The sequence below is a fragment of the Mobula hypostoma genome, chromosome 9, assembly GCF_963921235.1.
Source record: "Mobula hypostoma chromosome 9, sMobHyp1.1, whole genome shotgun sequence".
NCBI lineage: Eukaryota > Metazoa > Chordata > Chondrichthyes > Myliobatiformes > Myliobatidae > Mobula > Mobula hypostoma.
The window spans coordinates 143,566,844-143,582,065 of NC_086105.1; the positions used below are offsets into that span (position 1 = coordinate 143,566,844).

The following is a 15,222-nucleotide window of genomic DNA, read 5'->3' on the forward strand; positions in this document are numbered from 1 at the left end:
CCAAAGCTGGAGTAACGTTGCATGGATATGAAGGGTCATAGAGTTACAGAGATGGAAACAGGCTCTGTGGCCCAGATCATTCATCCAGACCAAGATGCCTATGCCATTTTCCTCCATTTGCCCCATATCCCTCTAAACCTTTCCTATCCATGTACCTGTCAATTCTGAGATCACAAACACCTGTGGGGAGAGCGAGTTGTAGGGCAGGACAGGAGAAGGGTGGCGATGCCAGAGGAAGGCCATAAATTTGGAACAAGGTTGAACATTTTGTAAAAGCTGTTGGATTCAGTGTCAATTTAGGGTAAGAGGTGACATGAGAAAATATCCCTCAATTGTGCAGAAGATTGTCTTAGGCCACACCAGGACAATTATAGGATGCAGAGCTGGGCTGAGAAGTGGAAGATGGAGTTCAACCCATAAAATCGTGAAGTGATTCACCTTGGAGAGTCGAATTTGAACACAGAATGCAGGGTTAGTGGCATGGTTCACCGCTGTGTGGAGGAACAGAGGGATCTTGAAGTTCACGTCCATAGATCCCTCAAAGTTGCCATGCAAGTTGATCAGGTGATTAAGAAGGTGTACGGTGTGCTGACCTTCATTGGTCAGGGGATCAAGTTCAAGTGCCGCAAGGTAATGTTGCTGCTCGATGAAACCCTGGTTGGACCACACTAGAAATATTGTGTTCAGTTCTGTTCACCTCATTATAGGAAGTATGTGGATGTGCCGGGGAAATTTACCAGGATGCTGCCTGTATTAGAGAGCGTCTCTTATAGGTTGAGAAGCTGAGACTTTTCTCTTTGGAGCATAAGAGGATGAGAGCTGACTAAATAGAGATAGAGCTTACCTTTCAACCTACTCTTATATAGCCCTCCATTTTTCTATCATCCATGTGCCTATCTAAGAGTTTCTTAAATGCCCCTAATGTATCTGCCTCTTCCACCAGCCCTGAAGCATTCCACATACCCACCACTCTGTGCAAAAAAAAACTTACCTCTGACATACCCCTATACTTTCAAAGTTCAAGGTAAATTTATTATTGAAGTGTGTATATGTCACTATATACTATCTTGAGATTCATTTTCTTGTGGGCATTCATAAAACAGAGAAATACAATAGAATCGATATGGCAGCATGAAGAAGAGAGCATGGCTCTTTTCCCCTCCAATTACCTTAAAATTATACCCCCTTGTATTAACTATTTCCATCCTGACTCTTTACTATTCCTTCTAAGCTGCATGGGTAAGCCTTTGTTGCCACACAGCTAGAATTTTCTTTTATATAATGTTAACGTAATTTTGAAATCTACATTAATATAATTGTGAAATACCCTATAATGTATTAATGATATAGTCCATAATTTTTCTAAATAATAAACATATCACAACCTTTGAAACATTTTAGAGCGTCAACGTATTTACATTGTCAGTGTTTCAAGTTACAACACTGCTACAAATTGTAACAATAAACACAGAATGGAAGTCATAGCACATTGTTAATAGATTGCCGGCCTATTGAATGCCGATGCTATCTAGTTAAAACATTTTATTTTGGTTATTGTTCTTGTCAGTTGTTTTGACTGTCAAGCATCGTTTACTTGTGAGTTGTGGTTTTTGTTTGTTTGATGTGCGTATTACAAAAAATAACACAAAGTGCCATTCAGTTTTCAGGCTATGTAAAATGTTGTATGCCTCTTTCCACCTTGTACACCTCCATCAAGTCTTCTCTCATCCTCCTTTGCTCCAAAGAAAAAAGCCCTAGGTCGCTCAACCTATCCTCATAAAATATGCTCTCTAATCCAGTCAGCATCCTGATAAATCTCCTCTGCACCCTCTCTAAAGCTTCCACACCCATCCTCTAATGGAGCAACCAGAAATGAAAGTAATTTATTTGCATGGAGTAACACTTTGGTTTTGAGTAATTAAGCTACCCAAACATGTCCATCTGCTACCTAGTTCCAGAATGTATCACTGTTCTTTCGGAGTTGATTACTCCCACTCTGCAACCTTTCACCAACCCCTTCCTTTCTTGGTCCCAGTCTCACCCACTTGCTTAAGCCAATTCTGTCTCGAACATGTGCCACTTCGCAGGAGGTTTATCGTTCTGAAACATTAATTTCCACTTCATCCCCCAGTAATTCTGCTTGACATTTCTTCTTTCCAGATCAAAGGATCTGTTTAGGCTAAAAACTAAACGTCAAAAGATGGACTTACAAAGACAAATGTAACTTTATTTCTTTTTCCTTCACTTCATCCGCAACAAACAGGACTTCCCAGTGCCCAACCATTCTAATTCCACGCCCCATTCCCATTCTGACATGTCAGTCCTTGGCCTCTTCCACTGCCATGACAAGGCCATGCTCAGGTTGGAGAAGCAACACCTCATATTTCACCTGGGTAACCTCCAACCTACTGGCATTAACACTGATTTCACTAACTTCCAGTAACTTTTCTCCCTCCCCCTCCCTCTTCTTCCATTCCCCACTCTGACTCCCCTCTTACCTCTTCTCACCGGACCATCACCTCCCCCTGCTGTCCCTTCTCCTTCCCTTTCTCCCCTCCTATCAGATTCCTTCTTCTTTTCCTGTCCTGATGAAGGGCCTCAGCCTGAAACGTCAACTATTTATTCTTCTGCATAGATGCTGCCTGACTTACTGAGTTTCTCCGGCACTTTTTGTGTTCTCCTTTGGATTTCCAGCATCTGCAGATTTTCTCATGTTGGAGATTCCTTCTTCAGCCCTTCACCTTTTCCACCTGTCACCTCCCAGCTTCTTACTCCATCCCCCCCTTCCACACCCACCTGCCTTCACCTATCACCATCTAGCTTGCTATCTTTCCCCTGGCCCTTTCCCTTCCTGCCTTGATGAAGGGTTATGGCCTGAAAAGTTGACAGTTTATTCCAGTCCAGAGATGCTGCTTGTTCTGCTGAGTTCCTCCAGCATTTTGTGTGTGTTACTCTGGAATTCCAGAATCACTGGTGGTTACATTTCTTTCTTTCTCTTTCAGTGGAAGCACATTTTAAGCACAAGCCGTAAGTGAACCCTTGATTTTGGAGGCTGTGACTACACTGGCAACATCACCTGGCCCTCATGGGTCGCACCGGAATATGAATTGTTTGGTATTTGTGCAGCAGTCTGTTCCCCTCTCTCTCTTTCCCTCCAACCCTCGAATTTCAGCCTTGCCTCCCAAACCCCAGCCACCTCCCCCACGCTCTCCAGTGGGTGGGGAGGGGTAGGGTAGAGATGTCCATCAGAAGACAACTGGACTGTGGCAGGAAGTGAGGTTGAAAGTGATATGCATGTGTCCCTAACCAAGAGCATGAATTTTGGGGAACTCCCAAAACCAGGCTACAATTCACACACCATTCTGCATGACTAATTCTAATCATTAATAGTTAATCCCTGAATGCTCCTGCCACAATAAGACACTATAAATCCAACATAAAAAGCTGTTTTAAAGAAAAATCATTCTCTTGGTCTACGTAACTACCTATTGTGTCAATTTTCCACAAATCACCGATAAGAAATGGGCATTGCTCTTTAAACAATTTTACTTGAGTATTTGAAGTGAAGATTAAAGTGAACTGTGTAACCTTTAACCAATCTATGTGAGGGAAAACAAGCTTCCAGTGTCCATAAAGAGATTTTGTGTTCATTGTATTTGTGGCTATTCATCTACAAGACTTGATTTTTAAAAAATTCTCCTCAATAAGCATTTTCTTCAGGCTGTTGAGAAAAAGCTGGTGTTAGTGCAAATGAAATATTGTAACTTGATGAAAGCTAGTATGTCTCAGTGGTATTGCTTTCTTCCATAAAATGATACTGCTTGAATTAAATTGTGTCTAGCTGTTTGCAGAGGGCATGTCCTCAAAGAGACGTCTACTGCCGTTAAATAGTACAATGCTAGTTACTCGGAATTGCTGAGTTTAAAGCTTTTAGTGATATGTCGTGTTTAGTGAAGTCTGTGACAGATTATAGTGTAATATATAATTACCATGCTAAACATTGTAAAAAAAACTTTCTACATTCTTCCAAACGTCATCTTTTAAGTGTGCATTTCTTGTTTAGAATTGATGTAAAGAAAATCTGAAAATTAAGTTGTGAATAAGTTTCTGTAATTACTTCAACTGTTAATTTTTATTCATTTGAGTGCAGCCATTTTGACAGTGCAGTTGCATTAAATATTACACTAAACTTATTCTTAGTACAACAGTGGGACCAGTACTTTTTGCTGAGACATAGATAGTCTCAACCCAAATCATTAAAAATCCCTGAAGTTCCAAATAGAAGTAGCATTCTTTCACAGAAGTTGTATAATAAGTTAACATGGTTGTTACATGCAAGCAGGGCTTGAGTTTCAACATGAATATGTCAAATGTAATGGTTTTCAGATGTTGGTAGAAAGATTGGCGTGATGCTCAGATGCATCCCAGGATACGTGGGGACACGTCATTGGGTGTTTAGGGGCAACATCATACACCGTGGCCCAGGCGACCCAGCCAGGGTTGATCAGGCCCTGACTTGTGCCCCAGCAGCTTTGGTCCACGGTCACACCTCTTGAATGTAGTTCTCAACCTTGGAAGAGAAAGTGAGCCAATGTTGAGTTTAACGGCTTGATGGCATGAAAATTAGATTGTGTCAATTGATGCATAAGAAAATTGCTTACACAGAAATCACTGGGAGCAGTGTCATCAGATAGCTGATGTCAAATTTGCACTCATTGATGTCAGCAGCCTTCAGAAAAGCCTCAGAGGATTTGTTAGATCATTTCTCTTTACAGCTATCAAGTAAGTGTCAATTAATTGAGATAAGTGTGTTCTCTCTTTAATTACAAATCTAAAGTAAACTTTTCAGATTCTAATTTATATATTTAAAGTCAGGTGCAATCCAAGTTATTTCACACTTTTCCCTCCCTCTTTAAAGTGATGATGTGCTAAACTCTTGTGTAGCTAAATCTTCCTTTTATTTCTTTCTTCTTCTTCGATACCATGATTCCCCACCCCCCAATTGACCTGCCAGGTAACATGTTTTTTTAAAGATATTTAATGTTACAACACTGACAAAAGTAAGCTGGTTAATCGCGGAGGAGCATAAACTAGTGAGCTAAATACTTGAACAGGAAAGTTATTGTAAAGAATGAGATGAAATCCCAATCATTGCAATAACACAAAGGATAGGATTATTTGAAACATAAATGTATTCATGTTAATTCCTTTAATATTTACATTTGACTATGGAAACGCACAATCTACAATGGAGAAAATAGTGCTGAAATGAAATGCTTATTAAAAATTTTACTTTGTATGTGTATTCCTTATAATCGGGAAAAAGAAGTCATGATTCTGCTGCAGAAATGAGATGTTATAGTAACTACATTTTTTTCTCTAATTTTAACTCTTGCTTTCAACAAAAGCTTGTAGTTAAGGCAACCTGTGATTCAAGGTACTATTCCTTTGGTAATGCTGATACATGCTTTATAACCTGCCACAGTATGCAAGGAGATTGTATGTTCTGCCCATGACCATGTGCGTTTCCTCTGGATGCTCCAGTTTCCTCTCAGATTCCAAAGACATATATGGGTTAGTAGGGTAAATTGGTCACATAAGTGTAATTGAGTGGCCTGGGCTCGAATACCCAGAAGGGCCTGTTTACCATACTGTATCTCTAAATAAACTAAAAACAATGTGCTGGAAATGACAGTAGGTCAAACCACATCTGCAAGTAATGGCATTGGTATTTCAGGTCAAAGACCCTTTGGCAGAACTGGGACTGTGGGAAAATTAATTGAAAATTGGAGACAAAATGGGGGATTAGGTTTAGGGATAGGGAATACCTTTGATGGGTTGATGGGTCCCTATTGTCCTGGTGATAAGGTGTTGATGAAGCCATCTGATTGAAGGGTTAATAAGGGGAGTTAGAATGTTCAATGTTAATCGAGAGAGGGGACACTGAACCAACATTTACAGATGCTTAACCTACAGAATTGGCCAGTTCTGATGCAGAGAGAATGTGTTGAGAATTTGATACCAAGTCCTGAAGGCTATAGGTTGACTAGACAGAAGATGAGGTCTTTGTTTCTCAAGCTCATATTGAGCCTCATTTTAACATTGCAGGCTGGGTACAGAATGGAGAGCCACTTTTATACATTGGGACCACCAGCGTTAACAAGTCACAGACTGTACCATTGATTGGCCAAGCCTTGATTGGTTTTTGATGCAAACGCTACTCCTTTCCCAACGGCATGTTTCAGTATGGTTACTCATCACCATTCATTCTGTCAATGAATAACACTGTCATGGTTTGTAATTGTTTTCCTGTAAGATGACAAATGTATTAGTATATATTATTACATAGAAACATAGAAAATAGGTGCAGGAGTAGGCCATTCGGCCCTTCGAGCCTGCACCACCATTCAGTATGATCATGGCTGATCATCCAACTCAGAACCCTGTACCAGCCTTCTCTCCATACCCCCGATCCCTTTAGCCACAAGGGCCATATCTAACTCCCTCTTAAATATAGCCAATGAACTGGCCTCAACTGTTTCCTGTGGCAGAGAATTCCACAGATTCACCACTCTCTGTGTGAAGAAGTTTTTCCTAATCTCGGTCCTGAAAGGCTTCCCCTTTGTCCTCAAACTGTGACCCCTCATTCTGGAAATACCAGAATTATTCATAAGAGGACCTTAATGTTGCTCAGTTAATCTCCCATTTCAAGCCAGCTTCGATCTCCCAGGTAAGAAATGGCAGGGGCGAGATGTCTAAAAGCTTCATTATTTACCTTAGTGTTCCGCTCAAAAAGAGCATGATTTTCCATACCTTCCTGGTATTTCCACTGGATGAAGATGGAGATTTCACTGGTCAGAGCTATGACCACCAGATGACTTTAGGTATCCTTTGGTTGTTACTTCTGACAAGTTGCCACAATATTGAATGTCTATTGTACGCCCCTTAAAGTTGGTTCAAAAACTTTTCCTAGGTGGATAAATTGTTTAATTATCCCCTTTCTGATTGAGATTGATCTTTGTAATTATCTACCAGCTGCAATATTCAGCAGTAAATTAGATGGACTTTCCCCTTTTCTAGTAATTCCTACAACAGTACATAAGCCCATAAAACATTGGTTGAATTCTGCTCCTATCAAGTCCACTCTGCCATTTAATCAGGGCTGATCCATTTTGTTCTCAACCCCATTCTCCTGCATTCTTCCTGTTACCTTTGACTAATCAAGAATCTATCAAACCTTAAATACACCCAATGATGTGGCCTCTACAGCCTCCTGTGGCAATGAATTTCACAGATACACAATCATCTGGCTAAAGAAATTACTCATCTCTTTCCTAAATGGGCTTTTCTAGTCTGAGGCTGTGTCCTCTGGTCCTAGACTCCAGCACTATAGGAAACAACTAGAATGGTTGGGGGGTGGGAATCAAATTAAAGCGGCTAGGTGTGAGGAGGTTAGTTCACAACAGAGGGATGGGAACCAGTGCAGAGAGACAGAGGGGTGTAAAGTGAGCGTAGAAGCAAAAAGTACAAAGGGGAAAAGTAAAAGTGGCAGGCCGACAAATCCAGGGCAAGCATTAAAAAGGGCTAAGAGAGTTGTAAAAGAGTGCCTGAAGGCTTTATGTGTCAATGCAAGGAGCATTCGTAATAAGGTGGATGAATTGAAAGTGCAGATTGTTATTAATGATTATGATATAGTTGGGATCACAGAGACATGGCTCCAGGGTGACCAGGGATGGGAGCTCAACGTTCAGGGATATTCAATATTCAGGAGGGATAGACACGAAGGAAGGGGAGGTGGGGTGGCGTTGCTGGTTAAAAAAGAGATTAACGCAATAGAAAGGAAGGACATAAGCCGGGAAGATGTGGAATCGATATGGGTAGAGCTGCGTAACACTAAGGGGCAGAAGACGCTGGTGGGAGTTGTGTACAGGCCACCTAACAGTAGTAGTGAGGTCGGAGATGGTATTAAACAGGAAATTAGAAATGTGTGCAATAAAGGAACAGCAGTTATAATGGGTGACTTCAATCTACATGTAGGCTGGGTGAACCAAATTGGTAAAGGTGCTGAGGAAGAGGATTTCTTGGAATGTATGCGGGATGGTTTTTTGAACCAACATGTCGAGGAACCGACTAGAGAGCAGGCTATTCTGGACTGGGTTTTGAGCAATGAGGAAGGGTTAATTAGCGATCTTGTCGTGAGAGGCCCCTTGGGTAAGAGTGACCATAATATGGTGGAATTCTTCATTAACATGGAGAGTGACGTAGTTAATTCAGAAACAAAGGTTCTGAACTTAAAGAGGGGTAACTTTGAAGGTATGAGACATGAATTAGCTAAGATAGACTGGCAAATGACACTTCAAGGATTGACGGTGGATATGCAATGGCAGGCATTTAAAGGTTGCATGGATGAACTACAACAATTGTTCATCCCAGTTTGGCAAAAGAATAAATCAAGGAAGGTAGTGCACCCGTGGCTGACAAGAGAAATTAGGGATAGTATCAATTCCAAAGAAGTAGCATACAAATTAGCCAGAGAAAGTGGCTCACCTGAGGACTGGGAGAAATTCAGAGTTCAGCAGAGGAGGACAAAGGGCTTAATTAGGAAGGGGAAAAAAGATTATGAGAGAAAACTGGCAGAGAACATAAAAACGGACTGTAAAAGCTTTTATAGATATGTAAAAAGGAAAAGACTGATAAAGACAAATGTAGGTCCCCTGCAAACAGAAACAGGTGAATTGATTATGGGGAGCAAGGACATGGCAGACCAATTGAATAATTACTTTGGTTCTGTCTTCACTAAGGAGGACATAAATAATCTTCCAGAAATAGTAAGGGACAGAGGGTCCAGTGAGATGGAGGAACTGAGCGAAATACATGTTAGTAGGGAAGTGGTGTTAGGTAAATTGAAGGGATTGAAGGCAGATAAATCCCCAGGGCCAGATGGTCTGCATCCCAGAGTGCTTAAGGAAGTGGCCCAAGAAATAGTGGATGCATTAGTGATAATTTTTCAAAACTCGTTAGATTCTGGACTAGTTCCTGAGGATTGGAGGGTGGCTAATGTAACCCCACTTTTTAAAAAAGGAGGGAGAGAGAAACCGGGGAATTATAGGCCGGTTAGCCTAACGTCGGTGGTGGGGAAACTGCTGGAGTCAGTTATCAAGGATGTGATAACAGCACATTTGGAAAGCGGTGAAATGATCGGACAAAGTCAGCATGGATTTGTGAAAGGAAAATCATGTCTGACGAATCTCATAGAATTTTTTGAGGATGTAACTAGTAGAGTGGATAGGGGAGAACCAGTGGATGTGGTATATTTGGATTTTCAAAAGGCTTTTGACAAGGTCCCACACAGGAGATTAGTGTGCAAACTTAAAGCACATGGTATTGGGGGTAAGGTATTGGTGTGGGTGGAGAATTGGTTAGCAGACAGGAAGCAAAGAGTGGGAATAAACGGGACCTTTTCAGAATGGCAGGCGGTGACTAGTGGGGTACCGCAAGGCTCAGTGCTGGGACCCCAGTTGTTTACAATATATATTAATGACTTGGATGAGGGAATTAAATGCAGCATCTCCAAGTTTGCGGATGACACGAAGCTGGGTGGCAGTGTTAGCAGTGAGGAGGATGCTAAGAGGATGCAGGGTGACTTGGATAGGTTGGGTGAGTGGGCAAACTCATGGCAGATGCAATTTAATGTGGATAAATGTGAAGTTATCCACTTTGGTGGCAAAAATAGGAAAACAGATTATTATCTGAATGGTGGCCGATTAGGAAAAGGGGAGGTGCAACGAGACCTGGGTGTCATTATACACCAGTCATTGAAAGTGGGCATGCAGGTACAGCAGGCGGTGAAAAAGGCGAACGGTATGCTGGCATTTATAGCGAGAGGATTCGAGTACAGGAGCAGGGAGGTACTACTGCAGTTGTACAAGGCCTTGGTGAGACCACACCTGGAGTATTGTGTGCAGTTTTGGTCCCCTAATCTGAGGAAAGACATCCTTGCCATAGAGGGAGTACAAAGAAGGTTCACCAGATTGATTCCTGGGATGGCAGGTCTTTCATATGAAGAAAGACTGGATGAACTGGGCTTGTACTCGTTGGAATTTAGAAGATTGAGGGGGGATCTGATTGAAACGTATAAGATCCTAAAGGGATTGGACAGGCTAGATGCGGGAAGATTGTTCCCGATGTTGGGGAGGTCTAGAACGAGGGGTCACAGTTTGAGGATAGAGGGGAAGCCTTTTAGGACCGAGGTTAGGAAAAACTTCTTCACACAGAGAGTGGTGAATCTGTGGAATTCTCTGCCACAGCAAACTGTTGAGGCCAGTTCATTAGCTATGTTTAAAAGGAAGTTAGATATGGCCCTTGTGGCTACAGGGGTCACGGGGTATGGAGGGAAGGCTGGGTTCTGAGTTGGATGATCAGCCATGATCATAATAAATGGCGGTGCAGGCTCGAAGGGCCGAATGGCCTACTCCTGCACCTATTTTCTATGTTTCTATGTTTCTATGTTTCTAAAAAGGAAAAGACTGATAAAGACAAATGTAGGTCCCCTGCAAACAGAAACAGGTGAATTGATTATGGGGAGCAAGGACATGGCAGACCAATTGAATAATTACTTTGGTTCTGTCTTCACTAAGGAGGACATAAATAATCTTCCAGAAATAGTAAGGGACAGAGGGTCCAGTGAGATGGAGGAACTGAGCGAAATACATGTTAGTAGGGAAGTGGTGTTAGGTAAATTGAAGGGATTGAAGGCAGATAAATCCCCAGGGCCAGATGGTCTGCATCCCAGAGTGCTTAAGGAAGTGGCCCAAGAAATAGTGGATGCATTAGTGATAATTTTTCAAAACTCGTTAGATTCTGGACTAGTTCCTGAGGATTGGAGGGTGGCTAATGTAACCCCACTTTTTAAAAAAGGAGGGAGAGAGAAACCGGGGAATTATAGGCCGGTTAGCCTAACGTCGGTGGTGGGGAAACTGCTGGAGTCAGTTATCAAGGATGTGATAACAGCACATTTGGAAAGCGGTGAAATGATCGGACAAAGTCAGCATGGATTTGTGAAAGGAAAATCATGTCTGACGAATCTCATAGAATTTTTTGAGGATGTAACTAGTAGAGTGGATAGGGGAGAACCAGTGGATGTGGTATATTTGGATTTTCAAAAGGCTTTTGACAAGGTCCCACATAGGAGATTAGTGTGCAAACTTAAAGCACACGGTATTGGGGGTAAGGTATTGGTGTGGGTGGAGAATTGGTTAGCAGACAGGAAGCAAAGAGTGGGAATAAACGGGACCTTTTCAGAATGGCAGGCGGTGACTAGTGGGGTACCGCAAGGCTCAGTGCTGGGACCCCAGTTGTTTACAATATATATTAATGACTTGGATGAGGGAATTAAATGCAGCATCTCCAAGTTTGCGGATGACACGAAGCTGGGTGGCAGTGTTAGCAGTGAGGAGGATGCTAAGAGGATGCAGGGTGACTTGGATAGGTTGGGTGAGTGGGCAAACTCATGGCAGATGCAATTTAATGTGGATAAATGTGAAGTTATCCACTTTGGTGGCAAAAATAGGAAAACAGATTATTATCTGAATGGTGGCCGATTAGGAAAAGGGGAGGTGCAACGAGACCTGGGTGTCATTATACACCAGTCATTGAAAGTGGGCATGCAGGTACAGCAGGCGGTGAAAAAGGCGAACGGTATGCTGGCATTTATAGCGAGAGGATTCGAGTACAGGAGCAGGGAGGTACTACTGCAGTTGTACAAGGCCTTGGTGAGACCACACCTGGAGTATTGTGTGCAGTTTTGGTCCCCTAATCTGAGGAAAGACATCTTTGCCATAGAGGGAGTACAAAGAAGGTTCACCAGATTGATTCCTGGGATGGCAGGTCTTTCATATGAAGAAAGACTGGATGAACTGGGCTTGTACTCGTTGGAATTTAGAAGATTGAGGGGGGATCTGATTGAAACGTATAAGATCCTAAAGGGATTGGACAGGCTAGATGCAGGAAGATTGTTCCCGATGTTGGGGAGGTCTAGAACGAGGGGTCACAGTTTGAGGATAGAGGGGAAGCCTTTTAGGACCGAGGTTAGGAAAAACTTCTTCACACAGAGAGTGGTGAATCTGTGGAATTCTCTGCCACAGCAAACTGTTGAGGCCAGTTCATTAGCTATGTTTAAAAGGAAGTTAGATATGGCCCTTGTGGCTACAGGGGTCAGGGGGTATGGAGGGAAGGCTGGGTTCTGAGTTGGATGATCAGCCATGATCATAATAAATGGCGGTGCAGGCTCGAAGGGCCGAATGGCCTACTCCTGCACCTATTTTCTATGTTTCTATGTTTCTATCTTCTCCATATCCACTCGATCCAGACCTTTAACCATTCAATCAGATTCAATGAGATTCCACCCCCCCCCCATTCTTCTAAATTCCAGTGTGAATTGTCCACCACAATTCTAGAATTGTCCACCATTTCCTTGTCTATTACTACCTCTCCAGCATCATTTGCCTCTGGTCTTACATCAACTGTTGCTTCTTATACTCCTTATATACCTGAAAACATTTTAAGTATCCTCTGATATTACTGGCTAGATTACCATCATAGTTCATCTTTTCTCTCCTTATGGTTTTTAAGTTGCCTTCTGTTGGTTTTCAAGTTTCCCCATCAACTTCCCATTTACTTTTTGCTCTATTACATGCCCGCTCTCATTTACATGCTGCCTTTGACTTACCTTGTCAGCCTCGGTTGTATCATCTTGCCAAATTGCTTTCAGAAACTCCAGCTGTTACTGCTCTGCTGCCATGTATGCTAGTATCCACTCTACTCCACTATAATACTGTATTGACTTTAGCTTCTCCCTAATTGCAGGATGAATTCTATCATATTATATGATCATTGCCTCCTTACGGGTTTCATTATCTTAAGCTTCCTAATCAAATCTGGTTCAGTACACACCCAACCCAGAATTGCTGATCCCCTGGTGGGCTCAACAACAAGCTGCTCTAAAAAGCTAAATACATAGTAGGCATTCAACAATTTTTTTCCTTGTAATCCAATATCAGCACCAATCTGATTCTCCCAGTCTACCTGCATATTGAAATCCCATGACTATTGTAATACTGCCCTTTTGACATGCATTTCCTATCTCCCGTTATAACTGGCGCCTGTTCATAGGTTTGTATATAACTCCAATCAGGGACTATACACATGTATTTCCGTAACTCCACCCACGATCCTACATCTTTTGATCCTATGTCACCTCTAAAGATTTGATTTCATTTTTTAGCACAGAGCCACGCCATGTCCTCTGCCTATCCTTTGATACAATGTACATCCTTGGATGTTAAGGCTCCCAACCATAATCTTCTTTCAACCACGAGTCTATTATGCCCACATCATACCAACCAATTTCTAACTGTGCTACAAGATCTACCTTATTCCATATAACACCTTCAGTTCTCAATCCATCACCTTTTTTGATTTTGTCACTCTTTTACAGTGCAATTCATCTGACTGTAATTTTGCCTGTCCTACCTGGCAGTCTCACTACACACTGTAACTGCTTGTATACCAACTTCCCTGTCACTTCGGTTCATACGCCCCTCCCAAATTAATTTAAACCGCCTCCAATAGTTCTAGCAAACCTGTCCAGTTCTGGTGTAACCCATCCCTTTTGTACAAGTCATACCTCCCCTCAGAAGAGATCATAAGGATCCAGAAATCTGAAACCCTGCCCTCTGTACCAGTTCCTCCATCATACATTCATATGCCTAATCATACTACTCTTACCTTCACAAATGTGTGCCAAAGGCAACAATCCAGAGATTGATTGCTACCCTGAGATCCTGCTTTTGATCTTTCTACCTAGCTCCCTAAATGCTCTCTTCAGGACATCTTCCCTTTTCCTACTTAGGTCATTGGTGCCAATATGTAACTAAGACTTCTGGTGGCTCAGCCTCTCTCCCTCTTTAGAATGCTATGCACCCAATCTGAGACGTCCCTGGCACTTGGGAGACAATCACATCCACAAAATCTCATGTATACTCCTCTATGGAATGCCCTATCACTTGTGCAGTCTCCTCTTCCTTTCTGAACCACAGCACCAGACTCAGTGCCAGAGACCTAGTCGCTACAGCTCCATCCTGGTAGGTTGTTGCCACCCGCTCCACTAACAGTATCCAAAACAGTATACTTATTATTCAGGGGAATGGCCATAAGGATACCCTGCACTGGTGTGCCATTTCCTTTCCTTCTCCCAACAGCTACCCAGGTATCCGGCTTCTGCAACTTAGGAGTGACTACCTCCCTGTAGCTCCTAGTCATAGTCATAGTCATACTTTATTGATCCCAGGGGAAATTGGTTTTCGTTACAGTTGCACCATAAATAATTAAATAGTAATATGTAAATTATGCCAGGAAATTAGTCCAGGACCAGCCTATTGGCTCAGGGTGTCTGACCCTCCAAGGGAGGAGTTGTAAAGTTTGATAGCCACAGGCAGGAATGACTTCCTATGACGCTCTGTGCTGCATCTCGGTGGAATGAGTCTCTGGCTGAATGTACTCCTGTGCCCAACCAGTACATTATGTAGTGGATGGGACACATTGTCCAAGATGGCATGCAACTTGGGCAGCATCCTGTTTCCAGACACCATCATCAGAGAGTCCAGTTCCATCCCCACAACATCACTGGCCTTACGAATGAGTTTGTTGATTCTGTTGGTGTCTGCTACCCTCAGCCTGCTGTCCCAGCACACAACAGCAAACATGATAGCACTGGCCACCACAGACTCGTAGAACATCCTCAGCATCGTCCGGCAGATGTTAAAGGACCTCAGTCTCCTCAGGAAATAGAGACGGCTCTGACCCTTGTAGACAGCCTCAGTGTTCTTTGACCAGTCCAGTTTATTGTCAATTTGTATCCCCAGGTATTTGTTATCCTCCACCATGTCCACACTGACCCCCTGGATGGAAACAGGGGTCACCGGTACCTTAGCTCTCCTCAGGTCTACCACCAGCTCCTTAGTCTTTTTCACATTAAGCTGCAATCACTTCCTCAGTTTCATATATGAGCTGCAGCTCAGTGCACCAGGTGCAGATAATGGCTACCCGGGAGGCTGGAGGCCTCCCAGAATTGCCCCATCTCACACAAAGAAAACAACACAGCCCCTGGAGCCATCCCCACTGCTCTAACTATGTACTAACAAAGGAATAAAAAGAAACTTACCA

At 42.6% G+C, this 15,222-nt stretch overlaps 1 protein-coding gene across 1 annotated transcript in view; it reads left to right on the plus strand.

Moving 5' to 3' along the window:
- The window catches only part of LOC134352127 (arf-GAP with dual PH domain-containing protein 1-like), a 210,242-nt gene extending 203,901 nt beyond the window's left edge, over nucleotides 1–6,341 (plus strand). Inside the window, exon 11 of the mRNA XM_063059348.1 lies at nucleotides 3,003–6,341. Coding sequence (XP_062915418.1) covers nucleotides 3,003–3,031 — 29 coding nt within the window. The 3' untranslated portion in view covers nucleotides 3,032–6,341. The remainder of the gene's footprint in view (nucleotides 1–3,002) is intronic.
- Nucleotides 6,342–15,222: the final 8,881 nt, after the last annotated feature.